This window comes from Trichechus manatus, unplaced genomic scaffold, assembly GCF_000243295.1.
Source record: "Trichechus manatus latirostris isolate Lorelei unplaced genomic scaffold, TriManLat1.0 scaffold00020, whole genome shotgun sequence".
Classification (NCBI taxonomy): domain Eukaryota; kingdom Metazoa; phylum Chordata; class Mammalia; order Sirenia; family Trichechidae; genus Trichechus; species Trichechus manatus.
Window position 1 is genome coordinate 5,438,528 of NW_004443956.1, and position 16,640 is coordinate 5,455,167.

At 40.6% G+C, this 16,640-nt stretch overlaps 1 protein-coding gene across 2 annotated transcripts; it reads left to right on the top strand.

Moving 5' to 3' along the window:
• Positions 1–188: 188 nt before the first annotated feature.
• On the top strand, positions 189–16,098 carry PROK2 (prokineticin 2). 2 transcript variants are annotated; one of them, XM_004372704.1, is made up of 4 exons: positions 189–287; positions 3,579–3,704; positions 14,601–14,663; positions 15,942–16,098. In XM_004372704.1, the coding sequence occupies exons 1-4, from the start codon at positions 192–194 to the stop codon at positions 16,044–16,046; spliced, it is 390 nt and encodes a 129-aa protein (XP_004372761.1). In that variant the 5' UTR covers positions 189–191; the 3' UTR covers positions 16,047–16,098. The 2 variants fall into 2 exon arrangements, with proteins under 2 accessions (XP_004372761.1, XP_004372762.1); XM_004372705.1 differs by lacking the exon at positions 14,601–14,663.
• Positions 16,099–16,640: the final 542 nt, after the last annotated feature.

Sequence of the window (16,640 nt, forward strand, 5' to 3'; positions counted from 1 at the left end):
CCGCGCCGTGCCCCCCGCGCGTGCTGCCGGGCGGGCGCCGGCGTGAGTCACTGCGGGGCTCGCCTTTATAACCGCCAGGAGGCTCGCGGAGCCGCCGCGCCCGCCCTCCTGCCCGCTGTTCGCGCTCCACCGAGCGCGCCGGGCCCCGCGCCCCCAACGGCCCCCCAACCGCCGCATAGTCCGAGGGCGCCATGAGGAGTCCGCGCTGCGCCCCGCTCCTGCTCTTGCTACTGCTGCCGCCGCTGCTGCTCACGCCCCCCGCCGGGGACGGCGCCGTGATCACCGGGGTAAGAGGCCCGGCGCACCTGTCCACCCGGCGCAACTCGTCCGGGGTGCGCCCAGGGGGCCCGGTGGAGGGGCAGGGAGGGACGCCTCGGGCGGAGACACCTGCTTCCGTCGCCCCTTGGCGCGCTTGAGAAAAAGTCCCTGCCCTGCTCCAAAAGCAGCAGATGGCCCGGGACATTGGGCGCGTCCTGGAAGAAAAGTGACAGAAGTGTCACCCCACCACCTTTAACACTACCTCCTCCCGCTGACCTCCTCTTGACACCCACAACCTGTCTCTGGTTTGTTTTTGGGTTAAGCTGAAAGAAGTTGTCTTTCAAAGTCTTCTCGAGCACTCTCGCGGCGCACTAGCTCGGACCTTAACATTTGAGGGCTCCTTCCTGAAATGCCCTAGGGCAAGACGAATGCCCCAGATCCCGGGAGTCTTAATCCATGTTCAGGGACTTGGCTCCGGATGCGCCCTCCGCAGAAACCCTTTGAAATAACTTGGTGCAGGGCCATGTATGCGCTTTGAAAAGCAGTTGTGAGCGCTTCCTCCTGGGTTCCGGGCTTTTTTCAGCTTCTTACGGTTCTCCCTGTAACAGTTTTCCATTTTTAATTCCTGATAGAGCACTCCAGTGCTCCAGTATAATTACGGAGTAGGTTGCCGTGTAGATGTTGTTTAAACTTAGGGAAGGCATCTTTGGAAGTAAGGACTAATTTAATTTTTTCCTACTCCCACCAACAGTTTTCTTTGTGTGGATCTGAAGGATGAATTTTCAGTAAAAAATTTTTAAGAATCTTTAGGTCTTTATAACAGCAATGCAAAACTACTACCATTTCCTGGTTGTTCAGCTGCATTACTGTAATTTTTAAGAGCGGAATTAATTTATACTTTGATGAAATTACTTCCAATATCTAAGTGCACGTTCTAGGATTTAAATAAAACTGCTCTGTTTGAATGATGATACATTGGTAATGAAATAACCTTTAAGAAAAATGTCATTGTCTTGAGAAAATAAAGCTCCGTTGTCTCTATATGAGTTAATAGGTTTATAGCATATTGAAAGCCCAGTGCTATAACAGTATTTGGTTTTGCCCAATAGATATTTAATTATATTATTTGGGATCTTTATTAGAATAGCATAGCGATTAACAAAATTCTTTGAGTAGTTTTGTTAGTAGCCAGTCAATCTGGTTGAAAGAAAGTTTTTTAAAGGGCTTTCTAATTCAGGGGAATTGAAACAAGATTGGGTTTTTTTTTTTTTTCCTCTTCCCCTGCTGGTTTATTTTAAATTTCTCCTAATCCTCTGAGCCTAAAATTTCTTTGCAATAGAAGTATCTTTTTGTTCCATTCACAGGACAACATGATTTGAATAGATCTGCAATAGGTTAAGGGGGAAAGGCATTAGGAAACAGCTGTCTAATTAAAAATATATAAACCTAGGCAGTTCTTTGTAAATATTTCCAAGAACTGAAGCTTTTTGTTACACAATGAAATTTTATCATACTGGATGTTTTTGTTAAGTCCAGGCTTATTATATAGTTGTGTGTTGTTTTTGTGTGTTGTTGTTAATTTAACTCATAAGGAGAGAATTTTTTTTTTTTAATTCTCTAAAGTAACATAGCAGTAAGAAATCGAGTCATTGTTTCCATGACAGGGACCATTGTGATACACATGAAAAACTCAGTAGCTTACCTAGATGTATTGTCTATAGGATGTTAAACATTCAAGTGATTGATTTAATTTTAAAATATTTTGGCTGGATTTTGATTGTATTATAAAAAAGAGCTAGCGGGGCTTTAGAATTCAGGGTCTTCAGCATCTGTTGAAATAAAATACTGGCTGAAACCTCCATCTTAAATATTTACTTTTTTGTCCAGTATATGTCCGTATTTTGAAATTGATTTATATGTCCCTAACATTTTTAAAACCATATTGGGAAAGGCCATTGACTGAATGAGTCACATATACATGACTTCTGACATACACATAAAATTGGAAAATGAAAATGTTTAGATATGTTCTTATAAAAGACTAAACACCCCAAGATGAAAATTATAGCTTTTAAAATCCAGATACTTGTTTTAAATAGACTGCTAAATTCGAACAGGGGAAGTAAATAAACTCTAAAGCAAGAAAGTTGGTCTACTTGTAATGAAAAATAAGAAGAATGCTTCCATATATTATGTTTTGAGAAGTTATGTCTGTCCCCAAATCTGAGAACTTTGGAGTACTATCGTAGTTATTCCCAGTAAGTGTACATCTAAATTTGTGTCTAAATTATAGAGTTTGTAGTTTCTTCCATATATAGTAAACTGTTTTTTTACCTTACTGCCAACATAACATATTACTGCACACCATTCAAACAAAGCATCTTATTTTTAATTGGTTCTAGGAAATAACAATAGCTCCTTAGATCCATTTTCATGCAAATGAATTTAATCTTTCAGTATTTAGAAGAGTATGAAAATTCCTCCATAGTTGATTCTTTGATATATGCTTAAAATTTTTATATTGGGAGCAGGTGTCTTAAGTAATCGCCATGGATAATTGCAGCTGTCACGTGTATTTCTTAATCTGATGGGTCTTAGACGATAGTCCCGCTGGTTTTGTGAAGCACATACACAGATACATATATTCTAAGTCAGTAATTTCCTTTTTGCAGGTTACTTACCTGAAAAGTAACATAAAGCAAAAGTTTTGGTCTGTCCATTCTCAACCTATGAGATTTCTCTCTTTAAAGAGGTAATGGTGAAAAGTCAGTTGTGTGAGAGTGTCAAGTTCATGAACCAAAGTGCAAATTATTTTAAAAGGAAAATGAACACTTCTAAAATTCACATCAGTGCCTGTATGGGTCTGGAACATTTCATGCCAGATTTAGAGACCATTTAAATCCCTTTTGAATATTGGGCCCAATGTAATCTCCAGTTAACAGTCATAAAATCTTGTGATTCGATTTGGGTAGTTCCTGATGGCCATGTATGGTATAGACTCATTCTTCAAGTTCAAAGCCAGCTCACCTATAAAGCACTAGAAAAAGAATACCCTTTTTTTTTAAAGTCTTATGTTTATTTAAGATTTTCATAATCCGGGGGTTATTATTTAGTCCATTTTTGAAAAACTGGGAAAATCTATCAGATTCTATCATAAATATATGCAAGCAAATGCAGATTATAGTCCCTTTTTCATATATGGGATTATTAAAGTCATAGTGTTTGGGTGTTTGAAGAACATTTTTACTGCTAATTTTAAATTTCCTTACCCTAAGTCTTTCCTGCTATCTATATTTATCTGTTTATTTATTGCATTTCAGGCCTGCGACAAGGATTCCCAGTGTGGTGGAGGCATGTGCTGTGCTGTTAGTATCTGGGTTAAGAGCATAAGGATTTGCACACCTATGGGCAAAGTGGGAGACAGCTGCCATCCGCTGACTCGTAAAGTTAGTATGTGTGTGTGTGTGCATGTGTGTGCATGTGTGTGTGTGCGCGCACGCGCGTGCGTGCGCACACGCGCACATTTTCACAGTGGTTCTCTTATCTCTCGGGAACTTAACTCAGCAAGGCCTGTCTCACATGAAGGCTGGGTGATGGTCTTGAAACTGAAAGTTAGAGAAGATGACAATGAAGAACCACCCCATCTCACCTCACCCCTTCCCTTAAAAAAAAAAAAATTATCCTCTGTCATCCTGATTTTAGGGATACTTTTCATACCATTGCTCTCATGGCATTAGAAACATTTTATAAAAATAAACGCATGAATTTGCCTTAGAATTACTTGGGACAAAGAGTATGCATTATACTCTATTATGCTTCTTCGCAGAAACCAGGGTGTAGAAGATCGGGGAGAGACTTTTAATATCAGACCCACTTATAAGGCACAAGTAAGAAGTAAATAGGCTTGGTGTTGTCTCAGAAAATCACAGATGATACAGTTAGTTACTCTTGTATCTTAGTTTAAAAGTTCGATATTTTGACTCTGTATCTACAGGGGTGCATTGTTCACAACCTTGGAGATTGATGATATTTAATTACCCAATTTATCATCTGCCAGCTCAGTGTCACAGCTGAGCAACACTTTTGAAAAGTTGCTGACAGCAGGAGACGGGACCATAGGGTGGCAGGACTGGGTGGGGCTTTCGTGGTTTTGTCCCCAGAGGTTGCATACTTGCCTGTCTACAGGGACCAGGTAGGTTGACATTATATCAGGAAGGAGGGGTGTAGGAGACAGGAGGGAGCAGAGAAGTGTGTGGGGCTGGGGAGTCCTTGCCCTTTAAATTCAAACATTTTGAAGCACTGTGTGGTCCCAATAAAACCCCCAGGGATGACAGGTAGCAGTGCCTTGCCCTGGTCACACCTCCTTGTTTTACCAATCAGTAAAGTGGAATCCAGAGGCTTCCAAAGACTTGTCCTACGCCAGGAAGCTCGCTGAAGGCAGAGCTCAGTCTCTTTGCTGTGTTCTTGCTACACCTTGTATTCTCTCATTTTAAAACAGAATATTTTCAAAGCAGCCTGAATTCCACCTTGTAAATTGTTTTCTACATGTGGTTTAGGGTTTAAAATTGTAATAGAGCCAAACATCTTTCCTGCAGTCCATGATCCCAGGTAACAGTTAGTATTTGACATGCTCGGAATGAACATGATGAAATAAATTGTGGCCTTGGGCTTAGTTCTGTGGGATATAATATGGATTCCAGTTGTCTGTGCCTATCTGAAGACTGAGTTTGCTTTTGGCTTTCCTGTGGCTTCCTTGAGAAATACTTCTTGTTGTGCTTAAACCATTCCTCCTTCTGGTTTTACCATGTGAGACTGTACTGCCATTTAAAAATAGCTCTTCCTACGAGCATAATGATAAAAACCCATTGCCGTTGAGTCGATTCTGACTCATGGCAACCCTATAGGACAGAGTAGAACTGCCCATAGGGTTTCCAGAGAGTGGCTGGTGGATTCGAACTACTAGCCTTTTAGTTAGCAGCCAGTTTCTTTTTTTTTTTTTCCTGGTTTTTGGTTTAATTTTTTTTTTTTATTGTTGTACTTTTAAGTGAAAGTTTACAGTTCACATTAGTCTCATACAAAAATTTATACATACATTGTCATGTGACCCTATTTGCTCTCCCTATGCTGTGACAGCACACTCCTCCTTTCCACCCCGGATTTCCCGTGTCGATTCAACCAGCTCCTGACCCTCTCTACCTGCTCTTCTCATCTCTGGTCAGGAGCTGCCCATTTGGTCTCATGTATCTACTTGAGTTAAGGAGCACACTCTTCACCAGTATCATTTTATGTCCCATAGTTCAGCCTAATCTTTGTCTGAAGAGTTGGTCTTGGGAATGGTTTTAGTTCTGGGTTAACAGAGAGTCTGGGGGCCATGCTTTCTGGGGTTCTTCTAGTCTCAGTCAGACCATTAAGTCTGGTCGTTTTATTAGAATTTGAGTTCTGCACCCCACCTTTCTCCTGCTCCATCAGGGACTCTCTGTTGTGTTCCCTGTCAGGGCGGTCATTGGTGGTAGCCAGGCACCATCTAGTTCTTCTGGTCTCAGGCTGATGGAGTCTCTGGTTTATGCGGCCCTTTCTGTCCTTGGGCTAATACTTTCCTTGTGTCTCTGGTGTTCTTTGTTCTCCTTTACTCCAGGTGGGTTGGGACCAGTTGATGCATCTTAGATGGCCTCTCACTAGCTTTTAAGACCCCAGATGCTACTCACCAAAGTAGGATGCAGAACATTTTCTTAATAAACTTTGTTATGCCAATTGACCTAGATGTCCCCTGAAGGCATGGTCCCCAGACCACCGCCCCTGCTACTCTGTCCCTCGAAGTGTTTAATTGTATTTGGGAAACTTCTTAGTTTTGGTTTAGTCCAGTTGTGCCGATTTCCCCTGTGGTGTGTGCTGTCCTTCCCTTCACCTAAGATAATTCTTACCTACTATCTAGTTAGTAAATAACCCTCACCCTCCCTCCCCACCCTCGTAACCATCAAAGAATGTTTTCTCAAGTCCTTATAATAGTAGTCTTATACAACATTTGTCCCTTTGTGACGGACTAAATTCACTCAGCATAATTCCTTCCAGATTCCTCCATGTTATAAGATGTTTCACGGATTCATCATTGTTCTTTATTGTTAGGTAGTATTCCATTGTGTGACTATACCATAATTGGTTTATCCATTCGTCTGTTGATGGGCACCTGGGTTGTTTCCATCTTTTTGCTGTCGTGAACAGTGCTGCAGTGAACATGAGTGTGCATATATCTATTTGTGTGACAGCTCTTATTTCTCTAGGATATATTCCAAGGAGCAGGATTGCTGGATCATATGGTACTTCTATTTCCAGCTTTTTAAGGAGATGTCAAATTGATTTCCAAAGTGGTTGTACCATTTTACATTCCCACCAACAGTGTATAAGTGTTCCAGTCTTTCCACAACCTCTCCAACTTTTATTATTTGGTGTTTTTTGGATTAATGCTAGCCTTTTTGAAGTGAAATGGTTCTCATTGTAGTTTTGATTTGCATTTCTCTAACGGCTGATTATCGCGTCTGTTAGCTACCTGAGTGTCTTCTTTGGCGAAGTGTCTGTTCATATCCTTTGCCCATTTTTAGTTGGATTATATGTCTTTTTGTGGTTGAGGTTTTGCAGTATCTTGTAGATTTTAGAGATTAGAGGCTGATCGGATTTGTCGTAGCCAAAAAAATTTTCCCAGTCTGTAGGTTGTCTTTTGACCTTTTGGTGAAGTCTTTTGACGAGCATAAGAGTTTGATTTTTAGGAGCTCCCAGTTATCTAGTTTCTCTTCTGGTGTTTGTGTATTGTTACTTATGGTTTGTATTCTGTTTATGCAGTGTATTGGGGTCCTAGCATTGTCCCTGTTTTTTCTTCCATGATCTTTATCGTTTTTGGTTTTAAATTTAGGTCTTTGATCCATTTTGAGTTAGTTTTTGTGCATGGTGTGAGGTATGGGTCTTCTTTGAGTTTTTTGCAGGTGGATATCCAGTTATTCCAGTACCATTTGTTGAAGAGGCCGTCTTTTCCCCAATTAATGGACTCAGGGCCTTTATCAAATATTAGCTGCTCATGGGTGGATGAATTTACGTCTGGATTATCAATTCTGTTGTCTATGTATCTGTTGTTGTACCAGTACCAGGCTGTTTTGACTACCATGGCGGTATAATAGGTTCTAAAATCAGGTAGTCTGAGGCCTCCCGCTTTGTTCTTCTTCTTGAGCAATGCTTTACTTATCCAGGGGCCTCTTCCCTTTCCGTATGAAGTTGGTGATTTTTTTCTCCATCTCATTAAAAAATGCCGTTGGAATTTGGATCGGGATTGCATTCTGTCTATAGATTACTTTGGGTAGAACTGACATTTTCACAATGTTGAGTCTACCTATCCATGAGCAAGGTATGTTTTTCCAGTTATGCAGATCTCTTTTGGTTTCTTGAGTAGTGTCTTGCAGTTTTCACCGTATAGGTCTTTTATGTCTCTGGCTAGATTTATTCCTAAGTATTTTATCTTCTTGGGGGCTATTGTAAATGGTATTGATTTGATGATTTCCTCTTCAAGGTTCTCTTTGTTAATGTAGAGGAATCCCACTGATTTTTTTATGTTTATCTTGTATCCTGAAACTTTGCAGAAGTCTTCTATTAGTTCCAGTAGTTTTCTTGTGGATTCTTTGGGGTTTTCTGTGTATAAGATCATATTATCTGCAAATAGAGATATTTTGACTTCTTCCTTACCAGTTTGGATGCCCTTTATTTCTTTTTCTAGCCTGATGGCTCTGGCTAGGACCTCCCGCACAATGTTGAATAAGAGTGGTGATAAAGGGCATCCTTGTCTGGTTCCCGTTCTCAAGGGGAATGCTTTCAAACTCTCTTCATTTAGGATGATGTTGGCTGTTGGCTGTGTATAGATGCCCTTAATTATGTTGAGGAATATTCCTCTTTTGTTGAGAGTTTTTATCATGAATGGGTGTTGGAGTTTGTCAAATGCCTTTTAGCAGCTAATTTCTTAACCACTGCAGCCCCAGGGCTCTAGCATAATGATATGGACCTTTTATTCTTGGACATTTTAAGTCAGAAAAGGTTTTAAACCATTCGTTGTCTGTGTCAATGCCAAACTTCCCACAAGGAGGTGGAGCTGGCCCTGCTGCCTTTGGCACTGATCTCATGTTTTTCATCACCCTTATCGAATGAGTCATCTTTTGTACATCTGAGCAGTTGTCTATGAGAAGTTTACTCCTCGGTCAACCTTCTCCTTTAAGAATGATGCCTTTTTTATACAGTGTTAGCATAACCTTAGAGAGCAGTGGTAGTTCAGAGGTAGAAGTCTCACCTTTCAGGTGAGAGACCCAGGTTCGATTCCCAGTCAGTGCACCTCATGCACAGCCACCACCCATCTGTCAGTGAAGGCTTGCGTGTGGCTGTGATGGTGAACAGGTTTCAGCAGAGTTTCCTAACTAAGACAGACTAGGCAGAAAGGCCTGGCGATGTAGTTCTAAAAATCAGCCAGTGAAAATCCTATGGATCACAAGGGTCTAATCCCATTATGTATAGGGTCACCATGAGTCGGGGGCCAACTTGACAGCAGCTAACAACAGTGTAACCTAATATCACAAAGCCTGTTTGCTAAAACAACTACTGAGAGGATTACTCAGCCTGTGGAGCTATTTTTGTGTTAATAACAATAATAGTTGCCACTTGTCCAAAGCTGTGATGGGCCAGAAACTCTGTACTAAATGTTGGGTATGTATTTTTTCTTTAGTACTCACAACAAGCCTGAGAAATAGATTTATTCTTGTCAGCTTCTGCATACGACAGCATTAAGCCTCAGGGGTTGAGTGACCAGACGAGGTAGTAGAGGTGGTCGTAAGAGAGCAGACACTGAACTTCCATCTTGCTGACATTCCACTGCTGTGTGATCTTCATCACTACACTCTGCTACCTCCATGGAAGCGGTGGTTGCATTTAGTTTGAACACTTTTTAGTCCAGTTGAACCAAAGCTAGTTTGTGTGGGTAAAGAGAGGCAAGATGTTGACTTGGATGAGTGATGATAGCCCAGAATGAGACTTTGTCTCCTTCTATACCTCGGATGAGTTTTCCAAATCTGAGATCGTTTAAAAAAGAACTGAACTTTGTTTCCGAGATTCCTGGTAACTTCTAGTTGAAATTTAGTACAAGGCCAGTTCTGGAAGTGAACAAAATCAGTCTCCTCCCATAAACCCAGATACATTTCTATGGTTTTATTTTAATCACAGTTTTAATAATGAAATCTTTAATAATAGATTGTGGTTTTCATAGTTAAATTAAGTGATAAAAGGACAAAAGTATCTAAAAAATAAAGTTTTATGTCGTATTTTAATTTTCTCCCTAGTCAGATACCCACTTGAAGTGTGTTTCTAGAATTCAGTTTTACAACCTTTCCTGTTGGTTATTTTTCTCTTAAAAATACATTTTCCTAGATCACTTCAGTTACCTATTTTTAGAGTAAGCCCCAGAGTTGTTATTCTTTCTAGATTAAATTAACCTATTCTAGTAAATACTTAATTTCTCCCAGAACGTCGCTCAAATATTTGAAACAGCTTGCGAATTGTTTTTTTCATAAACATATCCTGGTTAACATTGTATAAAGTATTCAACTCTTCTGAATTTAAATGGTTCATTTGTAGATGGAAAAAATGGTGATGGTAATAGAAAATTCTGTTTTAATGAGATGTGTTCACTGCTTTTTTATTTGATGGATTAACTGGTGTGGTCACAGAGATTGATGTTTAAAAAACACAAGGTTATGAATGAAGATCATACCTGTACAGATTTTAAACTTTCTATTTTGGTTTAGCTTGGTCATTAACCACAAAATTCTGTTTATTTGGGTAAAGTAAAGAGTATTTGATGAATGAAATTGGGAACCGTAGATAGGAATTGATAAGCACTGAGTTCTGTATGGAATCTGCTCAGTTTCCTATTTTATTGCCGATGCATCACTAACTTACAGAGTTTATGGTCACTGATAGGCTATAATTTAATAGTTAAATAATCTTTAACTTTATAATTTTATAATTAAAAGATAGAATAAAATACAATCCACTTAGGAAGAATAGGATATGTATTTCGGTAGGACCTTTTTAAAGCAAATACTAGTTTTAACAGGTGTTCATTTTAACAATTAATTTTTTTTTTTTAAGAATTAAGCATGAGTTATTGAACCGTGTCTGCGGGCAATACCTTGCTGTTTAAAAAACAATAAATTTGTAATGTATTTAATAGCTATTCAAAATTTACCTAGTACGTTAGCCATTTCTATCCTATTCTGATTAATGTTTGGTTTTGGTAGTTCACAATTATGTGTTTAAGGCCTTAATTGCTTATTATTTTATGAATTATTTTCCATTTAAACAATTTTGATTCCTTCAATCTTTTTTTTTTTTTTTTTTTGCTGTACTTTCTGTGTAAACATTTTTAGTACCAGCTTGGTTTTTTTGTTTTGATTTACACACTTTAAAACTTGACCAGTGCATTTTCTTTTTCTGAAGGAAAATTTTTCAAATAAAAGCTTGGGTCTTGCTTATTTAAAATAAATTGAAGATTTTAAAATTATTAGTGGTTTCTACTTTAGAACCAACCTGTGACAAAGCACTGTAAATATAATTTCAGAACTGAGTATAAATTTTAAAAAATTACTAACTAAAATATAACTAAAAAATTTAGTGAGAGATAGAAGAAAGAGTCTTGATGGTGCAGTGGTTAAGAGCTACGGTTGCTAACCAAAAGGTCAGCAGTTTGAATCCACCAACCGCTCCTTGAAAACCCTATGGGACAGTTCTGCTCTGTCCTCTGGGGTCACTATGAGTAAGAATCAACTTGACAGCAACAGGTTTGGTTTCTTTTAGGTAGAAGAGAGCATAATATACTAATTTCCTCATCTTGCCTATCATGGTGTCAAGATCCACTCTCTACATTTAATATATAGGAGCAATATTACAACTGTGATTACAGGTTCAAATTGGCAAAGAGACTCACAAAACATAAGTGTGCTTCAGTCTAATACAGGGTTTCTTATCCTTGACACTGCTGACATTTTGGGCCGGATAAATCCTTTGTTGTGAGTGGCTGTTCTGTGCATTGTGGGATGTTTAGCAGCCTCCCAGGCCTCTACCCACTAGATGCCAGTAGTGCTCCCCACCAAGTTGTGACAATCAAAAATGTCTACAGACATTGCCAAATGTCCCTGAGGCAGGAAGGTGGAAATCACCTTGGTTGAGCACACTGGTCTAACACTACTGTCACTTAGCTTTACAGGACACTGTGTAGGAGATCACAGCGTCCTCATTGGGAGCTCAGCAGCTACCCGAGTCAAGCTTCTTTGCCCCTCACCCGCACAGGAGAGCACATGTGACCGCCAAGGTGTGCCCGGGTCACCTTGACTCACAGATGCCGCCGCCCTTATTTCTCCCCAATCTTTTACACCCCCTAGTCACATAGGCCCAAGATCTGCATGCCAACAGCTACCCAACCCAAGTGCAGTTCTGTACAACCAATGAGGCCAACACACCCTTCCCATTGACCGCCATTTTTTGCAAGGACACAGTGCGATGGGAGGCCCCAGTCATTCTCAGGGAAGCCCAGGCCTGATGTTAACCTGCTGTTCACAAGAGGGAAATAAATAATTGCATTATTTAAGGTTGTATGAATGTATGTCTATTCAAAAAAAAAAAAGATGAAGAAATCTTAAAGTTTACCAAATTAAGATACAATGCAATCTTTGTAATTATTCAAACCAGAAACTCTGGAAGATGTGATTTTTAGTTTTTGTTTCATATACTTCTATACAGTTTGAATTTTTTTTTTAATGATGTATTTTCACTGAAAACAGTTACAACAAAAACTATATTCCTTACAAATAAAATGATAATAGCACCAGGGCTGTCTGTGTCCCACAACTAGGCTTTTCTTCACATACCCCATTACCTTTCCTTCTTTAACATAATTGACTCTGTTTTGAGAGAAATCACAAACAATGCTTTTGTTTTGCATCAGTACTATTTTCTCTTCAAAAGTGCTGCAAATGGTTAAGTATCTTGCTTTCTACAAAGTGCCGGATGTTCTGCCTTGGTAACTTCTAGGATTTGTTGTTTGGAAATCTAGGATATTAGAAATTCTGGATTGAGTGTACAGTGAATTCTAAAATAAACCATCAAGTCTGGGCTGAGTTGTTAGCTTCTTGGCTATATTTGTACGTCTTAATACTCATCATCTGTAAACTCTCTTGCAGTTTTGTCTGTCAGATACCTGTTATGTTTGTCATACAATGTATATAGACCTAGAGGTGAGTGGGTCAGTCAAGGAACTGGCAAGTGTCTAGTGGTCTTGGACATTAGGAGCTCACAGAGGTAAGGTGAGGAGGGAAACCCGCCAAGGACTGATGCAGTTAAGAAGGACTTTTGGGGAGCAAGAAACCAAACTAAACCCGTTGCCGTCAGTATAGGACAGAGTAGAAGGGTCCCATAGCGTTTCCAAGGAGCTCCTGGTGGATTCGAGCTGCCGACCCTTTGGTTAGAAGCTGTAGCTCTTAACCACTACACCACAGTTTCCAGGGGAGCAAGGGTGAAGCACAAACTGGATCTTGAAGAAGGCACCTGGGTTTGAATGAGGTATAAAGACACCCAGGTATGATTGTTATGTTCAGGTCAGTCAGGCAGATTCAGGTTGATGCTTATACAGTTTTGTGCCCTTAATAAGAAAAAGAAAGCAAAGACATAGCATTTTTTTAAAGTTTTACAAAAACAATATGACGTGTAAATACATTTCCAGGGTCCCTCCTAGGCCATGGAGGTATCCATGCAAGTAAGGGGTGTTAGCGTCTTTGGCTTCACAGTAAATTTTTCTTAATCACGTTGGGTCTGGTCTGTGCTGGGCACGTGCAGGATGAGGGCGGCCACACACCCTGGACAGTTGCCCCTTTGCCCTCAGGGGTTCACAGACTATGCAAAGGGCAGGGGTGGTGATAAGCATTTAACAGGTACTTTGTTGAGCATCTCTTACGTACCAGGCTAAGCATTGTATGCTCATAAATAAAACAGGCACAGCCCCCGTCTTCAAAGAGTCTGGGAACAGTGGTATTTAAGAAGCAAGATATATTTGGAAGAAAACGGGACTGGGTTTGACTATGAGCACTTTCCCCTTTCATCTGGGTCACCTCAGACAGGATACTTCACCTTGAGGGGGAGTCAGTTACCTCGCCTCAAAACAAGGTGAAAATCTGGCACACGGGCTTGGTGTGAAGTTTACGCAAGATGCTTTATGAGGTAACCCATGGAAGGCCGCCACTGCTGTTTTTTCTTTTCTGCTGTTTTCAAGACATTGGCAGTCCCACATATGACAGGCCGAAGAGTGATCACAGTGTGGTGTGATGCATAAAGCACATGACTGTGAGCACCATGCGGGCACGTATTAGTAGCTCGGCCGTCTTACTGGTCATGTGTCTCTCACTACTACAATGTTAGCTCCATGAGGTCAATGACCTTTCCTGCTTTGCTCATCATTGTAACCTCAGCACCTAGAATAGGGCCTGATGTGAAGCAGACACTAAATACCTGTTGAATGAATGAAGGAAAGAAACATGTTTGGTGTTTTCCGTCCAAATCAGTTTGACATGTTTATCATTATTGTATTTCTGTTACTTCAGACTCATTTTCTCTTGGATATTGCTGTCTGTGCCAGAGTTTCTCAACCCCAGCACAATTGACATCTGGGACCAGATAATTCTTTGTTGTAGGGGGCTACCCTGTGTATTGTAGGATGTTTAGCAGTATCTCTGACCTCTACCCACTAGAAGATAGTAGCACGCCCCCCAGTTGTGACAACCAAAAATGTCTCTGGATGTTGTCAGATGTCCCCTGGGGTACACAGTCTCCCTTGGTTGAGACCTCCTGGCCTATGTAGTGGTTTTAGGCTTGGTGAGAAGGCAGCTTGCAGAGTCTCCAGGTCAGAACAGATTGTACAGGTCACTGATTATGACTTCTCATACTGCCCACTTGTAATTGTTGGAGCCATTCCAGCTATGCCCACCTCATCTAACATACTCTCAGTGGTGGCAAGTGAGCCAACCATCAGGGTACTCTTTGGCACACAGTGACAGAACCATTCTGAGCACAAGTCTACATCAAGCTGATGGCCACTGTGCCCCTGTGTAGGCTCTGTAGTTGGAGCCCGGAAAGTGACAATGTATCAAAAAGACAGAGAGCCTGGGATGGCTTGGGTAGATCTTGCTCTGCCTGTTCACCACATACTCACCCTACCTTCCTGTGGCTTCCCTTTCTGCACTTATTGATGTCAGTCATCTCCCTGGCCCTTCCAGAACCAATTTGGAAATGGAAGGCAGGAGAGAAGAAAGAGGAAGAGAAGAAAAAGGAAAAAGGAGGTAAGGAGAAGCTGAGCATGGTGCCACCCAAAGACAGGTCCAGAATAGCTGGCCTGTATGTTGTGCCATCTATCCTGTTGGTTCAACTCAAACATAGGGTAGAATGGTTCTGCCACTGTCTGCTGACAGCCGTCTTTATGCATAAAGACATCTATTCAGGAGGAATCTGGAAGCTATATCTCAGATTTTCTCATAAGGGCAGATAATCGGTATGGGTGGTCTCTTTTAGTGGTCTAGGATAGGAAATAGGCTCCTAGGATATCAAATAAAGCAGTTAAGTTTGGAAGCAATAAGAACACTTTCATCTTCCATGCTTAAACTGTAGAAGGATCCCCAAGACATGAGTCTCTGACAGCCGGCCTCCCTCACATTGCCATTAGTTGCAGTCCTTTGTCCCCCCATTTCATTGACTATAAAACATCTTCAGGCAGGGTTAAATTTTTTCCCTGTAACTTGTAAGGCACAGTCTCCAGAGGACACCATTCCTAGGGGAGGAAGAATGACTTTTGCTCTCTTTGGCTTTTTTCTGCATATGTATTTTGAGTGTGTTCCACTTGCCACCGGTACAAAGAACCACCACGCTGGTGGACACTCCTCACCCCCATTTCACTAATGGTATCGACTGTGCTCTTGGAAGTAGAAATAGCAGTTGAATGACTCTCAGAATGAAGCTAGCCTTTCACTTGGGTCTTCCTAGGCTGGGGTTTGGCCTCTTCCATTTCTGCAAATTAAGTTTGCCTTCTTCCCTAATTTTTCTCTCATTCCTTTTTATTTTTTTCCTCCAGCACTTTGACTCCTTCTGGCATCTGTGTGCAAATGTGTGAAATGTATTTGCTCGTTGTTTGAGTTTGTATAGATATGGCTGTGTCCATACATTTACGCTCTTCTTGGGGAGCTTCAGTACAAGGTACTACAAAAATAATTAAAATGAGAAAAAGTAGAAGACAGTGTCGCTTGGTGACTAAAAGCTTGGTCTCTCTGGTCCAGCTGCCACCCAAGCTTCAAGTTCTAGATATGTGGCCTTGGGCAAGTTACTTAATCCCTGTATGCCTCAGTCTCTTGTCTGTAAAGTGGGTATAACTAAAGTACTTATTATCCTCACAAGGTGGTTGTAAGGATGGAAAAAGATAACATGTAAAAAATGCTAAGCATATTGCTCGATAAGTAGTTAACACTCAATAAACATTATCTGTTATTATTTAAAGAGATTTCTAAAGAATAGTTTGGCTTGTTTTTGAAATGTTTCTTGCTGTTAATCGGTTTTCCTTTTTGTTTTAGGTTCCATTTTTTGGACGGAGAATGCATCACACTTGCCCATGTCTGCCGGGCTTGGCCTGTTTACGGACTTCATTTAGCCGATTTATTTGTTTACCCCGAAAGTAATCACTTTAGAGTAGTAACTTTAAATGTGAACAGCCGCATGATGTCTGTAAAGTCTTACTTGTGATTGTGCCAAACAAATAATAGGCCAGAAAGAAATACTATTACTTCCTCAACCTTTCCCAGTAGCAACTTTATCTTTGATTTTTAAATGACTTTTTTTTTAATTGAAAGTGAATTTTAATTTGAGGTAGAAATATAAAATGCAAGGCATAATGGAAACGGTTCTCATTTCCCTGTTTGGGCTTTGGTTTCGTTTGGCTTTTTTATGCCAATAAACTTACCCGTTTTTACAAAAATGAGGAGTATAAGAATTTGATATTTTGTTAGAGAATCTTTCTTTCTTAACCCCCCCATAGCACCCCCCCAACCCACACACACACTGGTCTCCTGTCTCTCACTCCTCAAAGAATTTTAAGACCCTGACCTCATTCTTCTCCATTCCCCCCCCCCCCCACCGACTCCCTACCATTTTAAAGTGGAGGATCCATATCACTGGCAGAATCACTGCTGTTTACACAGTGAAAAGAGTACATAGTTGAACTAGATACTCTAAACTCTTCTTGTGGAGTAGAGTTGGACGTGCTTCTTGATTTT

Excerpts from the sequence above, each read along its gene's own strand:
- PROK2 (XM_004372704.1), top strand. The coding sequence starts at position 192 with ATGAGGAGTCCGCGCTGCGCCCCGCTCCTGCTCTTGCTACTGCTGCCG. Across the intron at positions 288-3,578 it reads ACGGCGCCGTGATCACCGGG|GCCTGCGACAAGGATTCCCA; the intron begins GTAAGAGGCCCG and ends ATTGCATTTCAG. Across the intron at positions 14,664-15,941 it reads GAAGAAAAAGGAAAAAGGAG|GTTCCATTTTTTGGACGGAG; the intron begins GTAAGGAGAAGC and ends TTTTTGTTTTAG.